The sequence below is a fragment of the Pleuronectes platessa genome, chromosome 11, assembly GCF_947347685.1.
Source record: "Pleuronectes platessa chromosome 11, fPlePla1.1, whole genome shotgun sequence".
NCBI classification, from domain to species: domain Eukaryota; kingdom Metazoa; phylum Chordata; class Actinopteri; order Pleuronectiformes; family Pleuronectidae; genus Pleuronectes; species Pleuronectes platessa.
Window position 1 is genome coordinate 2,288,284 of NC_070636.1, and position 16,136 is coordinate 2,304,419.

The 16,136-nt window shown below is 42.6% G+C and overlaps 2 protein-coding genes across 3 annotated transcripts; one reads left to right on the forward strand and one right to left on the reverse strand.

Moving 5' to 3' along the window:
• Positions 1–2,456: 2,456 nt before the first annotated feature.
• eif5 (eukaryotic translation initiation factor 5) lies at positions 2,457–10,202 on the reverse strand. 2 transcript variants are annotated; one of them, XM_053434884.1, is made up of 12 exons: positions 10,111–10,202; positions 9,335–9,561; positions 6,946–7,225; positions 6,766–6,847; positions 6,362–6,534; positions 6,095–6,206; positions 5,844–5,968; positions 5,219–5,380; positions 4,754–4,915; positions 4,471–4,635; positions 3,549–3,692; positions 2,457–3,141 (listed from the first exon to the last, which is right to left on the reverse strand). In XM_053434884.1, exons 3-12 carry the CDS (start codon positions 7,015–7,017, stop codon positions 3,043–3,045), a joined length of 1,296 nt encoding a protein of 431 aa, XP_053290859.1. In that variant the 5' UTR covers positions 7,018–7,225; positions 9,335–9,561; positions 10,111–10,202; the 3' UTR covers positions 2,457–3,042. The 2 variants fall into 2 exon arrangements, with proteins under 2 accessions (XP_053290859.1, XP_053290860.1); XM_053434885.1 differs by lacking the exon at positions 10,111–10,202 and adding an exon at positions 10,062–10,076.
• Positions 10,203–10,948: 746 nt separating this feature from the next.
• vps29 (VPS29 retromer complex component) lies at positions 10,949–15,138 on the forward strand. Its single transcript, XM_053433860.1, has 4 exons — positions 10,949–11,037; positions 13,797–13,988; positions 14,286–14,521; positions 14,604–15,138. The coding sequence occupies exons 1-4, from the start codon at positions 11,035–11,037 to the stop codon at positions 14,719–14,721; spliced, it is 549 nt and encodes a 182-aa protein (XP_053289835.1). The 5' UTR covers positions 10,949–11,034; the 3' UTR covers positions 14,722–15,138.
• The last annotated feature ends 998 nt before the right edge of the window (positions 15,139–16,136 follow it).

Genomic DNA, 16,136 nt, shown 5'->3' on the forward strand with positions numbered 1-16,136 from the left:
TTGTGTCCTATAAGTGAAATGTAGGGTTATGACAAAAGTATGTTTCTATCAATTAGTCAACAAAAGCCTTTAGAAGTTAAAACTCAGTTGTAAAATTCAGTGGTGGTCAAATGTAGAAGTAAAATGTGGAGCAAAGCGACGAATAGGGTTGTGACTAAGATGTGTTATCATTAAAATGTTCCGTAATTAGTCTATAAAATAAGTTGGTACTTAAAACTCATTAGTAGTTACAATTCTGTCGTCCTAGACAAAACTTATTTGTCAAACAATGTGACGAGTGGGGTCGCGACAAAATAAATCAAGGGAGTAAATTAGATTGTACGTTAAATCTGTCTCTGTAATTTCAATTGTTGTGTTGACACAATGATATTCATAAAATATATGGTCATGAAATTTGACAAGTGAGTATTTGTAAAATACAGTATTCGTAGATGTGAAGCAGGTTATAATACCAGCGATACATGAAAACAAAAGGTTAAAAACTGTGGCAGCAGATGAAGTGGATCATATCTCCTTCAGAAGTTTATTGAGAAAGTAGCAACATTTACAACAACCAGAGTAAACAACTAATCTGCTGAATAATGAAATGACACTGAAAAGCCTGAGAACACATATTGGTCTTCAGATTGAATGTAAATATGTCAATGGAAGAGCAACACTCAGAGCTAAGTGTTGATAGGAAACAGTTCCAAAGCTTTGGGTCAACGACAGCAAACAAAAGATTGTTCTTACCCCTCGACCTTTGACCCTCGACCCCTGATAGAGGGACAGGATCATTGATTCATCAGCTGATTCAACTCAAACTACATCACAACATTAAAGGTGGAATTTGACATAAATAAATCAAAATAAGCACAAAAAATACAGAAACAATTAAGGATTCTTAAGGGTCAATAAAATGACTTAATGACTGTAATAAACATCAAACACTAACTCTACACACGGTCAGGGTGTGAGATGTGTTGCACAGAAACGTGGGTGTGGATATTTCCCACTGCGCCTGAAGGCCGCGTCAGGAAGTGAGGAAAGCAGCTGAGCTCGGTCTCATTGGATCAGAACTGTCATCGAGTCCCAGCAGCTCCACTGGAAACTTTCTGCTCAGGAACAAACAACCTCCGGGAACCTGCAGGAAACAGACCGACAACAACACGTTCTGTCAACCGGACTCTTTACACTTTACTGACATTTATAAAGATTCTTCACTTTGGCTAATAACTTTTTTTATAGAGGCAGATTTGTTCAATTAATCCAAAAGAGAATAAAAGAGAAATTAAAATCAACAATGATGGAAAAAACGTTCCACTCTTCTCTATATTTACATGAATCTCAGAAATATTAATTTAGTTTAATTGAGCAGAGCACTACTGACTGGGGACTGTTACCTTTTGTGTTGTGATATTACATTTTTTATTTTACTAAGGTACACACGTTCCTGTTAATGAGCGAATAAAACATTTAAATAATGTATTTTGTATATCTGTCGTACCAAGACACACCCTAATTTACAAATATATACATCTTCTTCTGGTACTGGTTTACTGAACTGTGGAAAAAGAGAAGACACACACTTACAACATGAAAGACATTTACAAATAAACCCAAAAAGGAAATACTCAAGTGCAGAACTAAATCACACATCTACACTCGACAAAAATCCTTTTTCTCGTTAATAATATTACAAATATATATGAACAGATTGTGTAAATATCTTCTTTATGTTGTGTTATGTGGATATTTGACTACAATGTGTTTACAACAGTTTATTATATTAACTTCTTGTTTATTTACTTATAATTCATGATATAAACTAGTACTTGTGCTATCTGGCCAATGTGTATGTGTACTTCAGGTATATTCACTGGGCCAATATAAATATGTATAATATGGTCCTGAACTATATTTTCAGATTTCTTTAAACCCATTTGTTCCACAGATCTTATTTGTCACTTAACTGCGGATTTTATTGACATTTTGTGTTGCTATATAAATCTGTGTTGTGTGTCTTTCTCTAAAGCAGATTTGCTTAAATATATATAGATAACATTTGATGTTAACTAATAAATGAATCATTTTGGTTATAAGATCACTTGTTGTATCAGACTGGACGATGTGTAGGATTCTCTGAGGTACAAACTTAAGTTTCATTCAACTTATGTGATGCTTCTTTTATTCAGCCTCATAATTAGCTGTTGAAAATGTGGATTAAAATAAACCATAAAATATTTCTTGCATCTTAAAAACTTGATTTTAAATCCTGTGGATAACAAATATTTTTACCAACAGATGAAGTAGAATTTGATACCCATCAAGTATTCATTGTAAATATAAGTTTGTATTTCACATCATCTCTATCATTTGAACTTATTACTTGTAATATATGTAAAAGTGGAAAAGCACCTGTAATATTTCCCCAAACTCAATCACATTTTCTTATTTCTGACAAACACGCAAAAAAATCCAAATATATTCCGTTTAATGGCAGAAGAAGCAAATAAACACATGAGAATCTTTGACCGGTGAATTTTCAATCAATCTTCAAACAGGTCATCGTTAATATTCTGTCCATCAATGTTATTTTAGAGGTTCTTTAGAATTCAATTCTGAGCTTCAGTAAAAGAAACCTGCATGATCTGAACACACGAGCCAAACGAGTTCAATCCAGAGTCAACGGTCGAGTGTGCTGGATTGCAAAACATTCATTCTTTATTGACTGGAAAAATAGAGGGACCAAAAAATAAAATAAAACACAACAACAAAATGTGCAGTCAAAATGATCCCACAACACCCCTGATTAAAATCCCCAAATCGACTTCATTTCATGAACTCTATAGATCTCCAAAATTAGATTAGCATTAATGTGCAGCAAGTAAAGCGCTATGTTAAGTCATGCCACAAGCGGAGGAGGAGGAGGAGGAGGGAGGGGGGGAGGAGAAGGAGGGAGGGGGGGGGGAGTAGAGGAGGGAGAGGCCAGCCGTTTAGGTCGTACAGGGCAATGAGAGTCAAAGCCACAACACAAGGAAAGCATCGCTGTGGTCAGGAGTCTCAGATTGCATCGATGTCGAGGTCGTCGTCTTCTTTTTGGGGCGCGCCTGTTTTCACAGTCTCCACTTTGAGCTCGCGGGCGGAGGACGAGTACACAACCTGAGGAGAGAGAACACAAACCACTCAGCTGCTGAACGAACACAGGTTCACGTCATCGTGAGGTCACGACCCCGACGATTAACGAGTTCACAACAAACAACGGATTCATGTGGTCGAAGAGAGTTCCTTTAACACGATGAGGATTCACCGCCGTGGACATTTTCCCACCAGATCATAAACTCACAAAACTGGTGTCGCAGAACCACAACAAATATTTAACAAGAAGATGTTTGTTCAGTCTGTTTGCTGAAGCCTTTTTACACATGAACTCAGGAGTCGCTGCACAACCCAGTTCAAACTTTCTCTGATCTTATATCACTCCGCCCGTTTCTGTTTACAGGAAAGTGACACCTGAATCCCCGTTCTGTACCACACCACAGTTAAAACCAACTAATCTACATCTTTACCTCCACGTTCTCATCATCTTCCACCTCCTCTTCTCCTCCGCTGCCCTCGCTCTCCTCCTCGGCCTCCTTCAGCCACTTGACGAAAGGAGCAGCCTTGGCGTGGATCTCTTTGGCCAGTTCCTTAGAGACGTACTTCTTAGAGACCTGGTGGAGAAACAAAGAATCACAGTTGGTGCTTTGAGTAAAATCAAGTGTCTAATGTTCAATGTTTAAATCAATAAGAGACAAACACATGCTTCAGTTTGATTCTGTTTTTTCCTTTGGTGTTTAGGTTCAATATTTTCTGTCTGTGGCTTTTCTAACCAGCTTCACACAACTCAGTGTGATCAGTCTGTTCCAACACTGGATTTGTACAGACAGAGTTTGAGTCAACAAACTTTGAGGAACCTGCAGGAAATGTTTTCATGAAAAGACTTTTACTTCAACTTCTGCAGGAAATTACAAATTTACATATATATATCTATTTGAAAATGACCTGTAGTTTATGAAATACAAGTTCTTTCAGTTTGAATTTTACTTTTATTTTACTTGATGCAGTTCACCACTCACCTTTGTACCACTTCAGGTTATTTACTGGACTCAACTTGACTTAAGTTGATACAAATCCGTATTAAATTAAACGTTAAAAACAGGTTGGACTTTCTTTATTTACAAGTCACATAAGGGTTGAAACTAGCCGCTGGATAAAGTTCAATATTAAACTGAGTCAATACCACCGCTGCTGCTGCTGCTGCTTTTCTAAGTCTGAACAGTTAATATTCACATGTGATCTCAAACTGATAAGAAATAAAGGTCTTTGCCTCGTCACTGCTACAAGTTCACGTTAGCATTTAGGTTTGACAGGATTTTTGAAAAGCTGAATATTTGGACCACAGATGTGTAGATGTAATAAGTTGTTCATATAAAGACAATCTACACACACCTTCTCTGCCCAGGCTAATATGACGTCCTCCTCCACCAGGTCATACTCGTACAGTTCTTTGAGGATGATGGGAACTCGGGACAGCAGCTGGACCTGATGCAGCTTCACGACGCACTCAAAGCCTCCCAACAGATACTTCTGGGCTTTCTTGTTGTTGTGGCAGAACTGGGGAGAAATAAAAAAAATCCCGAGACAGTCAGAAGAACACTCGGGTCATGAAGGGAAACATCTGATGCTACATCTGATCCAGAGGAACGTTAAAGAGGCGCATCATTCAACTCACTCGCAGGAAGTGGCGTTTGTATTTCTTGATCTGGTCACGGATGTTCTCGTTGAAGAGCAGCTCGCTGAGGATGAGGGGGCCCATGGCCTTCACATCCAGACGCTCTGCCTCCGCCAAGATGTCCTTATCGGCCCCGTCGATGGTTCCACTCTCCTTCTTGTACTAGAGGAGGAACGAAAAGATTGGATCATAAGAAATGTTTAAACCTGCACAAGAGGAAAACATAAGATTTGAAGGATGTTTTGCTCCTTTTAACTCAAATTTGTATTTTACTTTCCTTTAATGTCTTACTCAGATCTTTAAGTAGTAGAATGAGCTACTCACTTATTAAAAAAGATCTAAGTTATAATATTAACTTGCGTGTTGGCTGTTTCCACCATTTTAACTAAATGTAACATGTTTAATGAGGAACAGAGGCTGTACGTGAATAAGGAGAATTCTGAATGAGCAGTTTGTGATTCTTACTTTGACAAAGTTGTAGAACAGGTTGACTCGCTCCTCCAGGGGTTTCTCCAGGTCCTCGCTGAGTGTCAGGTTCTTGGCGTGGTCGCTGATCTCCTCCATTCGCCTCCTCTGCGCCTCCTCGGTGGTCTCCTCGGCCCAGTCGTCGTCGTCGTCTTCTCCATCCTGACGAGCAGACACAAACAGATCCATTAGAGACAGACAAACATGCAAGTCTTCAGGTGAGGGATCTTCTACACAGCCAATGTAAAAAATAATAATCTCAAAATAAACTCCAGGTTGTGAATCATGAAACCTGAGCAAACACGACGCCGTTATTGAAGCGTTTAACAATTTATCAGCAAACAAAGTAAAGTTTTAAAGGGTCAAATGATCAGAATGATTTTTGTATGTGTTGACGAGAACAACAGTCAACTAGCATGTGAATAAGTTCATGAAATTCACAGAGCCTGATAACAGAAGTTGCCACCGTCTGTGCGACGCTGATAATAAATTCTGTTTGTGTACTTAACAAAGATAAGCTCTCAACTAGGCCACGGAACTGTGACCAGGGTTTGACAGTGTTTAAAGTAACCTGACTGCTCAGTACTGGTCCCTGATTGGTTAAACAGCTCAGAAAGAAACCCACCACAGCCTCAGGAGCGCCGAAGTCCCCGGTGATTCCAGCCTCTTCTCCGCCGTTCTCCTTGTCCTTCTTGCGGTTCTTCTTATCCTTCTCTTTCTTTGCAGATGCAGTTACAATGTCGGTGCTCTCTGTTGATGGAGAAGCAGAAGAATGTTCTTCTATGAAATTGTCGAGGTTTCTATTTTGATCGTTACGTTCAAAAAACTGCTTGTGTTGGTGTCAGAGTTCCGTTAGAAGCAGGAACACGTTCTCACCTGGTGGGTTTTTGAGGATGAACGTGCAGAGTTTGTGTCTCATGTCGAGCATGCCGCGGTGTCCACAGGCCTTACAGACAGTGCCAATGGTTTGTTTCTTGGAATTGACATTCTGTGAGAGGAAGACGAAGTCAAAACTACAGTAAACCATGACATCCTGGTATATGAATTAAAGATTTAACATTTTAGGGCGATCAGAACCAAAAGGATTTGTGAAATTAGAATGAATTGATTAAACATGACGTCCAGATGCGGTGTGATATTTACCAGATCAGTTTCAGGGTTTTCGCACTCGGTGCACAGCACAAATTTTTTGATGAACCCATCAAGCATGTCCTGCAACTTGTTCGCCTCGTGGGATCCGTTGACGATGAAACGGTCATTTTTGGAATCAAACTGGGTCTGAGCGCCGAGTTCACAACCAAAAAACTTGGTCGGGTCTGCGGAGGACAGCAGAGAAGACGTCAGAGTGAAATAAAGAAAATACTAAACATCACAGTAAGAATAAATAAACCAAATGTCAGCTTCTTTTCAATCTTATCCGCCTGCTTTCAGACAACCGTGTGATCATTGTTTGATTGAAACACTATTGATCCTCATTGTTTCTCTGAAGACATTCAGAAGAGATAAAGAGAGATGGAACAGAAGATACCACACAAGGTGCTACTTACATGTTGGAGGCCTGTTCAGTGCCTTCGCAACATCAACCATGTTGACAATAACTGTCTTAATTCCATTCCCTTTGCCTTCAACCTGAATGGAAGACAAAACACAAGGTTGACACTATTCCCTCTACACAACTTCTTAACAAAATGTTATAAACTTGGATCTGATGGATGGCGGGCAGTTACCTTGGCAATCAGACGGGGCATCTTGTAGCGGTAGAACTGGTCCAACACGCCGCGGTTGACGTTGACAGACATTTTGGCTGGATGTTAGCACTATCAGTAAGATAAAAGGATCTTGGTTGGGGATTTTTTGGGATCTTCTGTCTGGAAAAGAGGGGATGACATAAACGACTGCAAGCGTGCTCGGTCTCTGACATGAAAAATGTTGTGCCGCTGTGGCCGCAAGCTCCTTGCTTGAAGGCTAGATTTCCACCACACAGGTTCCAACGGCTGCGCAACAGCTCTGAAAGAGGAGAGAGGGACAAACGACAATCAATTATTAATGAGGAAAATCTAGAGGCATCTTCGTGTGAGTTGTAGACCACTTTAATACAGATTGAGTCAAAAGAAATGTCATTCAGTTATCTAACAAAATATAAAAACACTGGTTCGAATGCCTAGATGGTTCAAAACGTAAACTGTTGTTCAAGGATCTAAACATTGTGTTTCAAACTGCTGCTGCGACAATTAGAGATCAGTGAAGACTTAGTCTGTAAACCAATCAATCGAGGCACATTAATCATTGCCTTTGTGATCTGGACAGCTCGCAGAACACGAGAACAGACAGAAGCGATTCCTGTGGTGCAAAGTGATTCCAGAGTGGGTGCAGCCATTTCTCCAGAGTTACGAGAATTTCAGGAGGAACCAGAGAGACTCAGAAAAAACTGAGGGACACTGCAGAGTCGGGCTTTGTGCCCAAATCCAGAGACAACCAGGCATCAGTTCCAACATGGCCGATACCTTGATTCCAAATGACAACCAAGATTTCATTGCCTGAGCTCTGAAATAGTTTCTCTAATTACAGGTTTAACATTAAAAACACTCCACGTGTCTATTTAAGTGTTGGAAAACAAACCTGTGTCAAAAGAAGCACAGGACAAACCCACTGAAGCAGCTGGCAACACACAGAACGATTTAAAAGAAGAGGGACGCTCCCTTTTAACTGGTTACGCCATGTCCAGCACATCAGCTGACACCAGGACGTCCCTGGCCCCAGCAGGGACAATTGACGAGTTTGGAGCAGCGGTATTTTGCTGCGTTAGGGAACAGAGACACATAGACAAACCATCGTGGGTCAAAGTTCACCACGGTTGAGGTCAATGTAAATCCTCACTGCAATTTGCCTCGCCCCGGGAAGCAGGCGTTTTAATTTCCCGTCGTTAGCACTTATTGGAAGTGGACGGTTCACTGCTGTTAGATGGAGATACATGTGACCCAGCCCTTGAGCACGGACACTGTTGAATGTTAAATTATTGTTGTTGGATTAGGTTTTCTGTTATAAAGTTTGTTAAGCAAATATTTTGAGTTTTCACTCTGTGTAGTCACCATAAGTAAACTTATATTAACAATACCAAATACTACCTTTTATCATAGTTTAGTTTGAAACTATTATTTTAATGTATTTATTTGCTGCTCCTATTTATGTTTATTCTCGTGTCCATTTCATTGCTGCTCATCAGTATATCAGTCCTTTGTACTTCATGTTCTTGAATGTAAAAAATACTTCAAAGCAATCTGCACTTATCAACCATCATTTTATGTGTTTTAAAATTTTTTTTTTTTTTACCATGGATCAAATCCCCAGAGCTCCTCATTCAAATAAGTCTCCACTTCAAACCAGTCTGAGCTCAAACTCCTGCTTCACCAGTCTGATCGCACATATGACCAAGGGCCAGTTTCCAGCCTGTGCTCCCCCAACATACCGCAAAACCAGCAGATATCGATGGGATCCGGCAGGGGGGAAGCCAGCTCAGCAGATCAGACCAAAGAGGGAACATGAAACCCGACTGGACGCATTGCAGAGCTTTTGTGAGCATGTAAATACAGAAAAAAGCCTTTTGTCTTCCACGCGGGCCTCTGGCTTTAGGCACATAGGGCCTGCTCTTGTTAATAGGTCACAAACAGGAGGCCTAGCAGCTGCCAAACCCGCCCCCCCCCCCCCCCCTTTCCATCCTCCATACTGACGGCTCTAACGGCGGCTCCCCGGGCTGGAGGATGTCAGGGCGGCTCCACATGAGGTGACTCACCGCCGGCTCGTCAGGGGCACCGGGGAGTCCCGGGCCGAGGTGAAGGGGAAGGCCACGGGTCGAGGCTATTACATTACAGTGTGTGGGGGGAAGGAGGTGGAGCTGGAGGCTAGTTAGCTTAGCTGGATGCTTGGTGCAGAGTGCGTCATCCAGACACTGCACACGAGTGACGGGAATGGGAGACGCCATTTTGATACAGTGGCACGGAAAACATGTCATACTGCGAACAACACGCACACACACACGCAGAAGACACACACGACACATTTATCACACAACCTTTTACCCCCCAAAAACAGGTTATAGACGGAGCCCCGGGCACTCACCGTTTTCGCAAAACAAAGACATAAACACAACGCTGATCGTCCAGGAGACGCAGTGAACGGAGCTGGAGGCTGCGGCGGGTGGCGTGTGGGTTGCAGCAGAGATGCTTGGTGGTCGAGCGGCTCCGGAAGACGAGTCCAACACCCGAGAGCGTCCAACCGGTGCAGGTGCCAGGCTCGGAGACGGAGGCAGGGCTTCTGGGTCGTCCTCGCGGGGTTTCGGGGGGGACCTTCGGGGGGAGGGAGAACACACTCACGTTACAGCGGAAGCCAGAGCGTTCGCATCGTCGCACGTTACAATCGTTCTCCGTGGCTGTCACGACACCGAGAACCACGCAGTCGCCGAAAGTGTTCAGTTAGCCTGACGCCACAACGTAGCTCGACGGGAAGCTAACATGCTAGCCTTTACACGTGTTCCCAATTCACCCCCCAAAAAAAACCATTGCGACATTAATCCCTCGATAAATGTTCGTAAAAGTGAAGTGACGTCACTTTGTGTTGCGTTAGAAATTCACCGTAGCCCGTGGTGGTACACGTCGCCGTGTGTCGTAGCGGGGCTGGAACTCCTGGAAATAGCCAGAGCCCAGATGCTAACGCGACGTCAGCTATTAGCCCGGGAGCTATCGACGCGCCGCGATGAAAGTACCGCGACGGGTTGTATCTTTAGCTTTAGCCCGGTTAGCTCGCGACTCGTTCTCCGGGGAGACGCGCACACGTGTGGGGAACCTACGTCCGGACGAAGCGGTGGACACTCGGGGGATGTTTTAGCCTCCGCTCACCTCTCGAATGTTCTGACGCTTCTCTGCGCTTCGACTCGGAGCTGGAGATCAAAGCCGAGGCACGAGCACACACTTCCGGGGCTGAGCGCCCGTTTCAAAGTAAGAGGTCCCGGGTGTTGATGGGGTTGAAATAAGAGGTGACGGGACTTGACAGGAAAAGGTACGATACAAATGGATAATAAAACATAAATAATAATAATAATAATCACTTTATTTGTATAGCACTTATCTAAACAAGGTTACAAAGTGCTTCACAAAAACAGTCAATGGAAAAAAAAGGAGAATGCGTTACAATAAAAGATTAAAAGGCAAATCATAACATAATAAACCCAAAACCTTTATAGTTTATAAAGAAACCCAACAGTTCCCTCAAGCAGCACAATGAGAAGCCAGAGAGTGTGTGTGTGGGGGGGGGGGGGGGGGGCACATTTAAATTCTGTAAGACTGGTTGTTGTATTGAAAATAATAAGTACAGTCTTCAATTGTACCTTGGCATCATCAGGTGTTTCAGGCTTTTAATCGCAATAACGTTAAAAGCTGAGGCTGAGGGTCAATCTGACGGGCTACTGGCTTGTAGAGCGATACAAAATAAATGGATATAATATCGTATAAATGGATACAATACGATACAATTTGAAATGAATGGATAAGATAAGATACTTTTGTTTCCCTGTTCTCATTCTGCATGAGTTCCGGGTAGTTGTGTGTCTCTTCGGTCCAGGGGCCAAGACAGCGCTAATGCTTCAGGCCCCTGTTATGTGGGCCCTCACCTTTTTCCGCACGTTTACTTTGAAAGGCTAACAGGAAGTATCACACCCAGCTTGACTCACGCGCCGACGTCCTCCCCTCTGATTGGCCGACGCGCTGACGTGGCCCGTGCGTAGACGCTTCCTCAGGTCGAGTCTTCTCGCAGCAGATCAGAAGATGGTGAGTATGAAATGGCGAAAAGGCCTCGGCCTCGTTTGATCTGCGTGTTTCCAGCTCGGTTCTCCAGATGTTGCTCAGACTCCTCGTGGACTCAGCTTCGTGTTTTGAATCCAGATGTTTCGACAGCGAGGCGTCAGAGCCGAGGCGGACCCGCGGTCACATGACACCTGAACAGTTTAGTCCCAAACAAGCAGAGAACGCAGCTGCAGCTCACTTTCTCCTGCTCCGAGTGGCTCCTCACTTTGTTTACTTTGTTTACGAGTCGTTGTTGTGTTGTGTTCTGTTTTGTTGACGTCGCGACCCTGCTGTCACTTTTCCTGTTTGCTAACCGGTTAGCTTCAGAGCTAGCAGGCTAATAGGCTAACTCTAATGTAATGGGGCTTCCTCCCTGTGCAGAAGTGATGATGTTTAACCAGAACTACAGGCTCCAGCTTTTTAACATGATTTTAAATATATGTTCAATAACATTAGAACCAAATCATCCCGTTATACATTCAGTGTTTCATTCATTCACTCACTTTTCTTCTCCCCACTTCATTTGGTCACAGGTTGGACACTAGTTTGGAGAAATTTGACACAACATATTAATGTGACGATGAATATCTCAATTTAAAGTTTAGTTACTTGATCGTTACAGCTTCCCACACTCCAACAGGACATCTTCAGATTTCTTATTTTTACTGTTCAACATCCGAACTGTCACAATATTCAGTTTGCAGTCATATGAACGAGTCAATCTGAAGATATTTATAATTTAAGAGCACAAACAGGCACATTTTTTACATTCCTTCACCAGAGTAGTTACTGATAAATTATCTGACCATTGAGAAATCATTTCACCTTTAGTTTGGATCAATATGAATTATTATATTTTAAATAACAACATTTCTGATCTGCTTTGATCGGTCATTTTTTTTTTTTTTTTATCGTGTTCCGATAAATTAAAGTGGATTTTATTGTGAAAACCTGATGTGCTCACACTTAAAGTGGAATTCTGGTATTTTCAACCTAGGCCCTATGTTTAAAATGATTAGTGGTTGTGTAAATGAATAGTACTTGCAAAAACTTTTGTAAGGGGTCACTCATTATCTACTCACCACTATGCCAATAGAGTGTGGGGGGGGGGGGGGGGGGGGGGTCGTAGTGTTTGAAGTCTCAGGTGTAAACAGCGTTGCAGCCAAATCCAATACAATCAAAGTGAATAGTGACAGATTCTTCACCACCTGTCGCAAGCTACAATAGAAAAGGAATTTAACTCATTAAAACAAGATTAGAAACATAGCTCATGATAGTCCACTATTCAAACACACATGGGATATTGTACAAATGTTATTAGTCTGTACACAACATGTCATACAACAAGTACTCGTGCTGGAGTCGCTCTGACAACATGATTTTGCATCTGCTCACAATCAGACAGAATTGATTGCTTCATCATCATCATCATCACTAACCCTCCGCCATTAACCAATGATCATCCACATTGTTGTTTTAATTTTCCTATTTGATTTTGAATTATTAATATCTGTCTACTTAATCCATCCACCTTTTTTAATTTCTAATTTCAGTTTCCCCCTCTTGTCCCAACTCTTTCTTCTCTTGTTTTTTCTTCTGTTTGTGTTTTTTTTCCTCCTCAATCTTTGGCCATGCGTCGTCGTGTCATTCTCTCCACGCACATCCCGCCTTCCTCCCTCTCTCACCCACCCCCCCTCTCCTTGCGTGTCTCCAATCAACCAGGCTGGTCACCGGGTAAGTGCCCTCGCTCTGTGTTGGAATCCTTGTTTCTGCTCATTTCTCTGCCTGACACACTAACACGGGAGAGGGGGTTTCACGGCCGCTAAATCAGCAGCTGCAGCTCGGTGATGTGGCGCCCGACACTCGCTTTTAGCTGTTATCATAAAGAAAAACAGACTTATGACTCATTTAGCCAAATCAATACAGATTCAAGACAAAATTAAGCTTCAATACTAGATTTATCTGACACGGGGGGGTCTAAGGAATCGACCAAACATTCACAGTGAAGGTTTTAGTGGCAGGGTTTATGTCCTATACTGCAGCTGGCCACCAGGGGGCAATTGAGATGGTTTGGAAGCCGCCATGTCGTCCATCTTTTATCTAATCTTTAAAATCATTCCTATAATCACACACAGTTCCTGGTTTTCACCTCAACTGACATTTGAATGTACAATGTGACCTTGAAATGTCTCCAAAGTGTTAACATGCAACCATAACTAATATTTACAGCATCTCTGTGATGCTCAGTGGAATTTTACTGACACTGACGGGTTTCATTTAATTATGAGACCCTCAGGTTTGCTGGTGTTTGATTCTCGTGATGCTGTGTCATGTGTCTGAAATCCAACCGATTGAGTCCATATTTTATTTTATTATATTTGTGCTCTGTGTTCTGTTTTTGGAATAAACAAAAAGTCAAGTTTGACCTTTAGGAATTGAGCCTGTTTGTCCAGTGCACTAAATCAGTCTGGAGTATGTTGTTGTTCGGGTGTACGAAACTAAAGTTTGGTTATAATGAAGATGGAAGACAAACTAATAATAAGAACTAATGATTCTAGTGGAGCTTTGTTTGCATAATCCTCGGATGTGAAGATGACCAGTGGCGTCCCACAGGGTTCTATCCTCAGCCCACTTGTTTTTTTTTAGATGCCACAACATACAGTCAGAACTCTCCAGGGTCTCATTGGTTTTCAACTAACCTGTGTGTGTCTGTGTGTGTGTGTGTGTCTGTGTGATGCTATCAGTTGGTCCTGGTGCTAGGTGACCTGCACATCCCCCACCGGTGCAACACGCTGCCAGCCAAGTTCAAGAAGCTGTTGGTCCCGGGGAAGATCCAACACATCCTCTGCACGGGGAACCTCTGCACCAAGGAGAGCTATGACTACCTGAAGACGCTCGCTGGAGACGTCCACATAGTGCGAGGGGACTTCGACGAGGTGAGTGTGTGTCTGTAGACTCGGATATACGCGTTGTGTAATCGTTAGGCGGGGGTGCTGACACAATCCTCACGATTATGACTATCCCAGTTTCACAACATAGCCGGCTTTCGTGCTATTGTGACATGCTAGCTCTAAATGCAATGCTAAAGAGGAGTACATGGGAAATAAGATCCACACCCACGATGAGCACACACCAGGTTCATCAGCCGCCTCTGCTTCGGCTTTAACGTGATTTAACAGATTTAACGTGTGAGTCTTGACGTCTTTGTTTGTGTGTTTTGTTTCCGCTCACAGAACCTGAACTACCCGGAGCAGAAGGTGGTGACAGTGGGCCAGTTTAAGATCGGCCTGATCCACGGCCACCAGGTGATTCCCTGGGGCGACATGGCGAGCCTGGCGCTGCTGCAGAGACAGCTGGACGTGGACATCCTCATCTCCGGCCACACGCACAAGTTCGAGGCGTTTGAGAACGAGAACAAGTTCTACATCAACCCCGGCTCGGCCACAGGAGCCTACAGCGCACTGGAAAGGTTAGAGATTAACATTTATATTAATAACTGATTTAATTAGATATGAAAGACCCTGAAACCCATCTGTGTTCTTTCCTCACAGCAACATCATCCCCTCCTTCGTATTAATGGACATCCAGGCCTCCACTGTGGTGACGTACGTGTATCAGCTGATCGGCGACGACGTGAAGGTCGAGAGAATCGAGTACAAGAAATCTTAAAGACGTCATGAGGAGAAAAGTTGGGTTAACGTGGCTCAGTTTCGCATTTCATTCCTTTTTCTAACGGGGAGACGGGGGTGAAGGCCACCCCACGCCTCCGACCCCTCCCCCCCTCCCTTCCCCCCCGCCCGCAGTCACCACGATGTTAATCCAAACTTTACTCTAAAAGAGCTGTGTATTATATTGTTTATATGTCATCAGCAGTTGCTTGATTTCCAAGCTGTCATCTGGTCGCTGTCGAGATGCAATAACATCACATGTATTTGTTATCAAAAGAAATATTTGGTGCCATTTTCTGTCTTTGATTGTCTTTTTGTTTTTTTCACCCCTCGTGTCCTGTTCATGTAACCAACGGGACTTTAGCTTCGTGTAGTCGATCATCAGTCTGTTGTTCCCCACAATAAAGATCTAATTTCACTCTGTCCTTGTTTTGTCGTAAAGTAGAACAACAACAATATGCATGAAAACTTACACTTCATCGTGAAGCTCATTGTTCACAGTGTCTTCTCTGGAGTCTGAGCAAAAGAGATTCTTCAGTCAAACTTCTTTCACAGTTACAATCTTGAACTTGTAATAATTTAGAGCTCAGACTTTCAAGATGTTTTATTCTAACACGGTTGTTAAAAAATATGATCTTGAAAAAAAGTCTGTAGCAGAGTAAGAATAACGTAAAGTCAAGTAAATAATCAAAGTACATAAGATAAGATACATTTATTGGTCCCACACACACGACATGCAAATGGGGGGAAATTTGTTCTCGGCTTTTGTCCCATCTGGTGAACACAGGAGGACACACAGAGCAGTGGGCAGTAAGGTGTATGGGGAGTAAGGTGCCTTGCTCAGGAGCACTTAGACAGTAGGGTGGGGTAGGCACTTAGACAGTGGGGAACAGATCAAGGTGTTGTCCGTCCAGGTATGTTTTTGTGTTGTCCCTCCGTGGAGTCGAACCAGAGACCATTATAAGATAAACATACAGAAGTATAATTAAATATATTTACAAGCTGAGACTGCTCAGTACAAACACAGAGGATCAAATGAACGGTAACTATGATATTAATAATATAATAACACTTGTAAATACTAAACAGTCTTGTGTCAGGGTTCATTGCAATATTTATATCAGAGTTTTCCTCATGTGGTCTCATGAATCAGAGGAAATACACGAAGGAATTATCATTTGAAGGTTTAATCGTGTGAACAAGTTTCATCGAAGACGTTTTGTCCCATCGCTCATTATTTGTCAGGACGTAGTTTCCTCTCGGGGACACCGGAGGGCACCAGAGCTTCTTCCTCGATAACCTTCTGCAAACTGAGCAGCTGCCAAATGATCTTTATCTCAAACTCCCTCACAAACCAAAATGATTCAAATTAGAATATAAAGTTCAACAGAAGTTATCCAGTGATTCATGAAAACT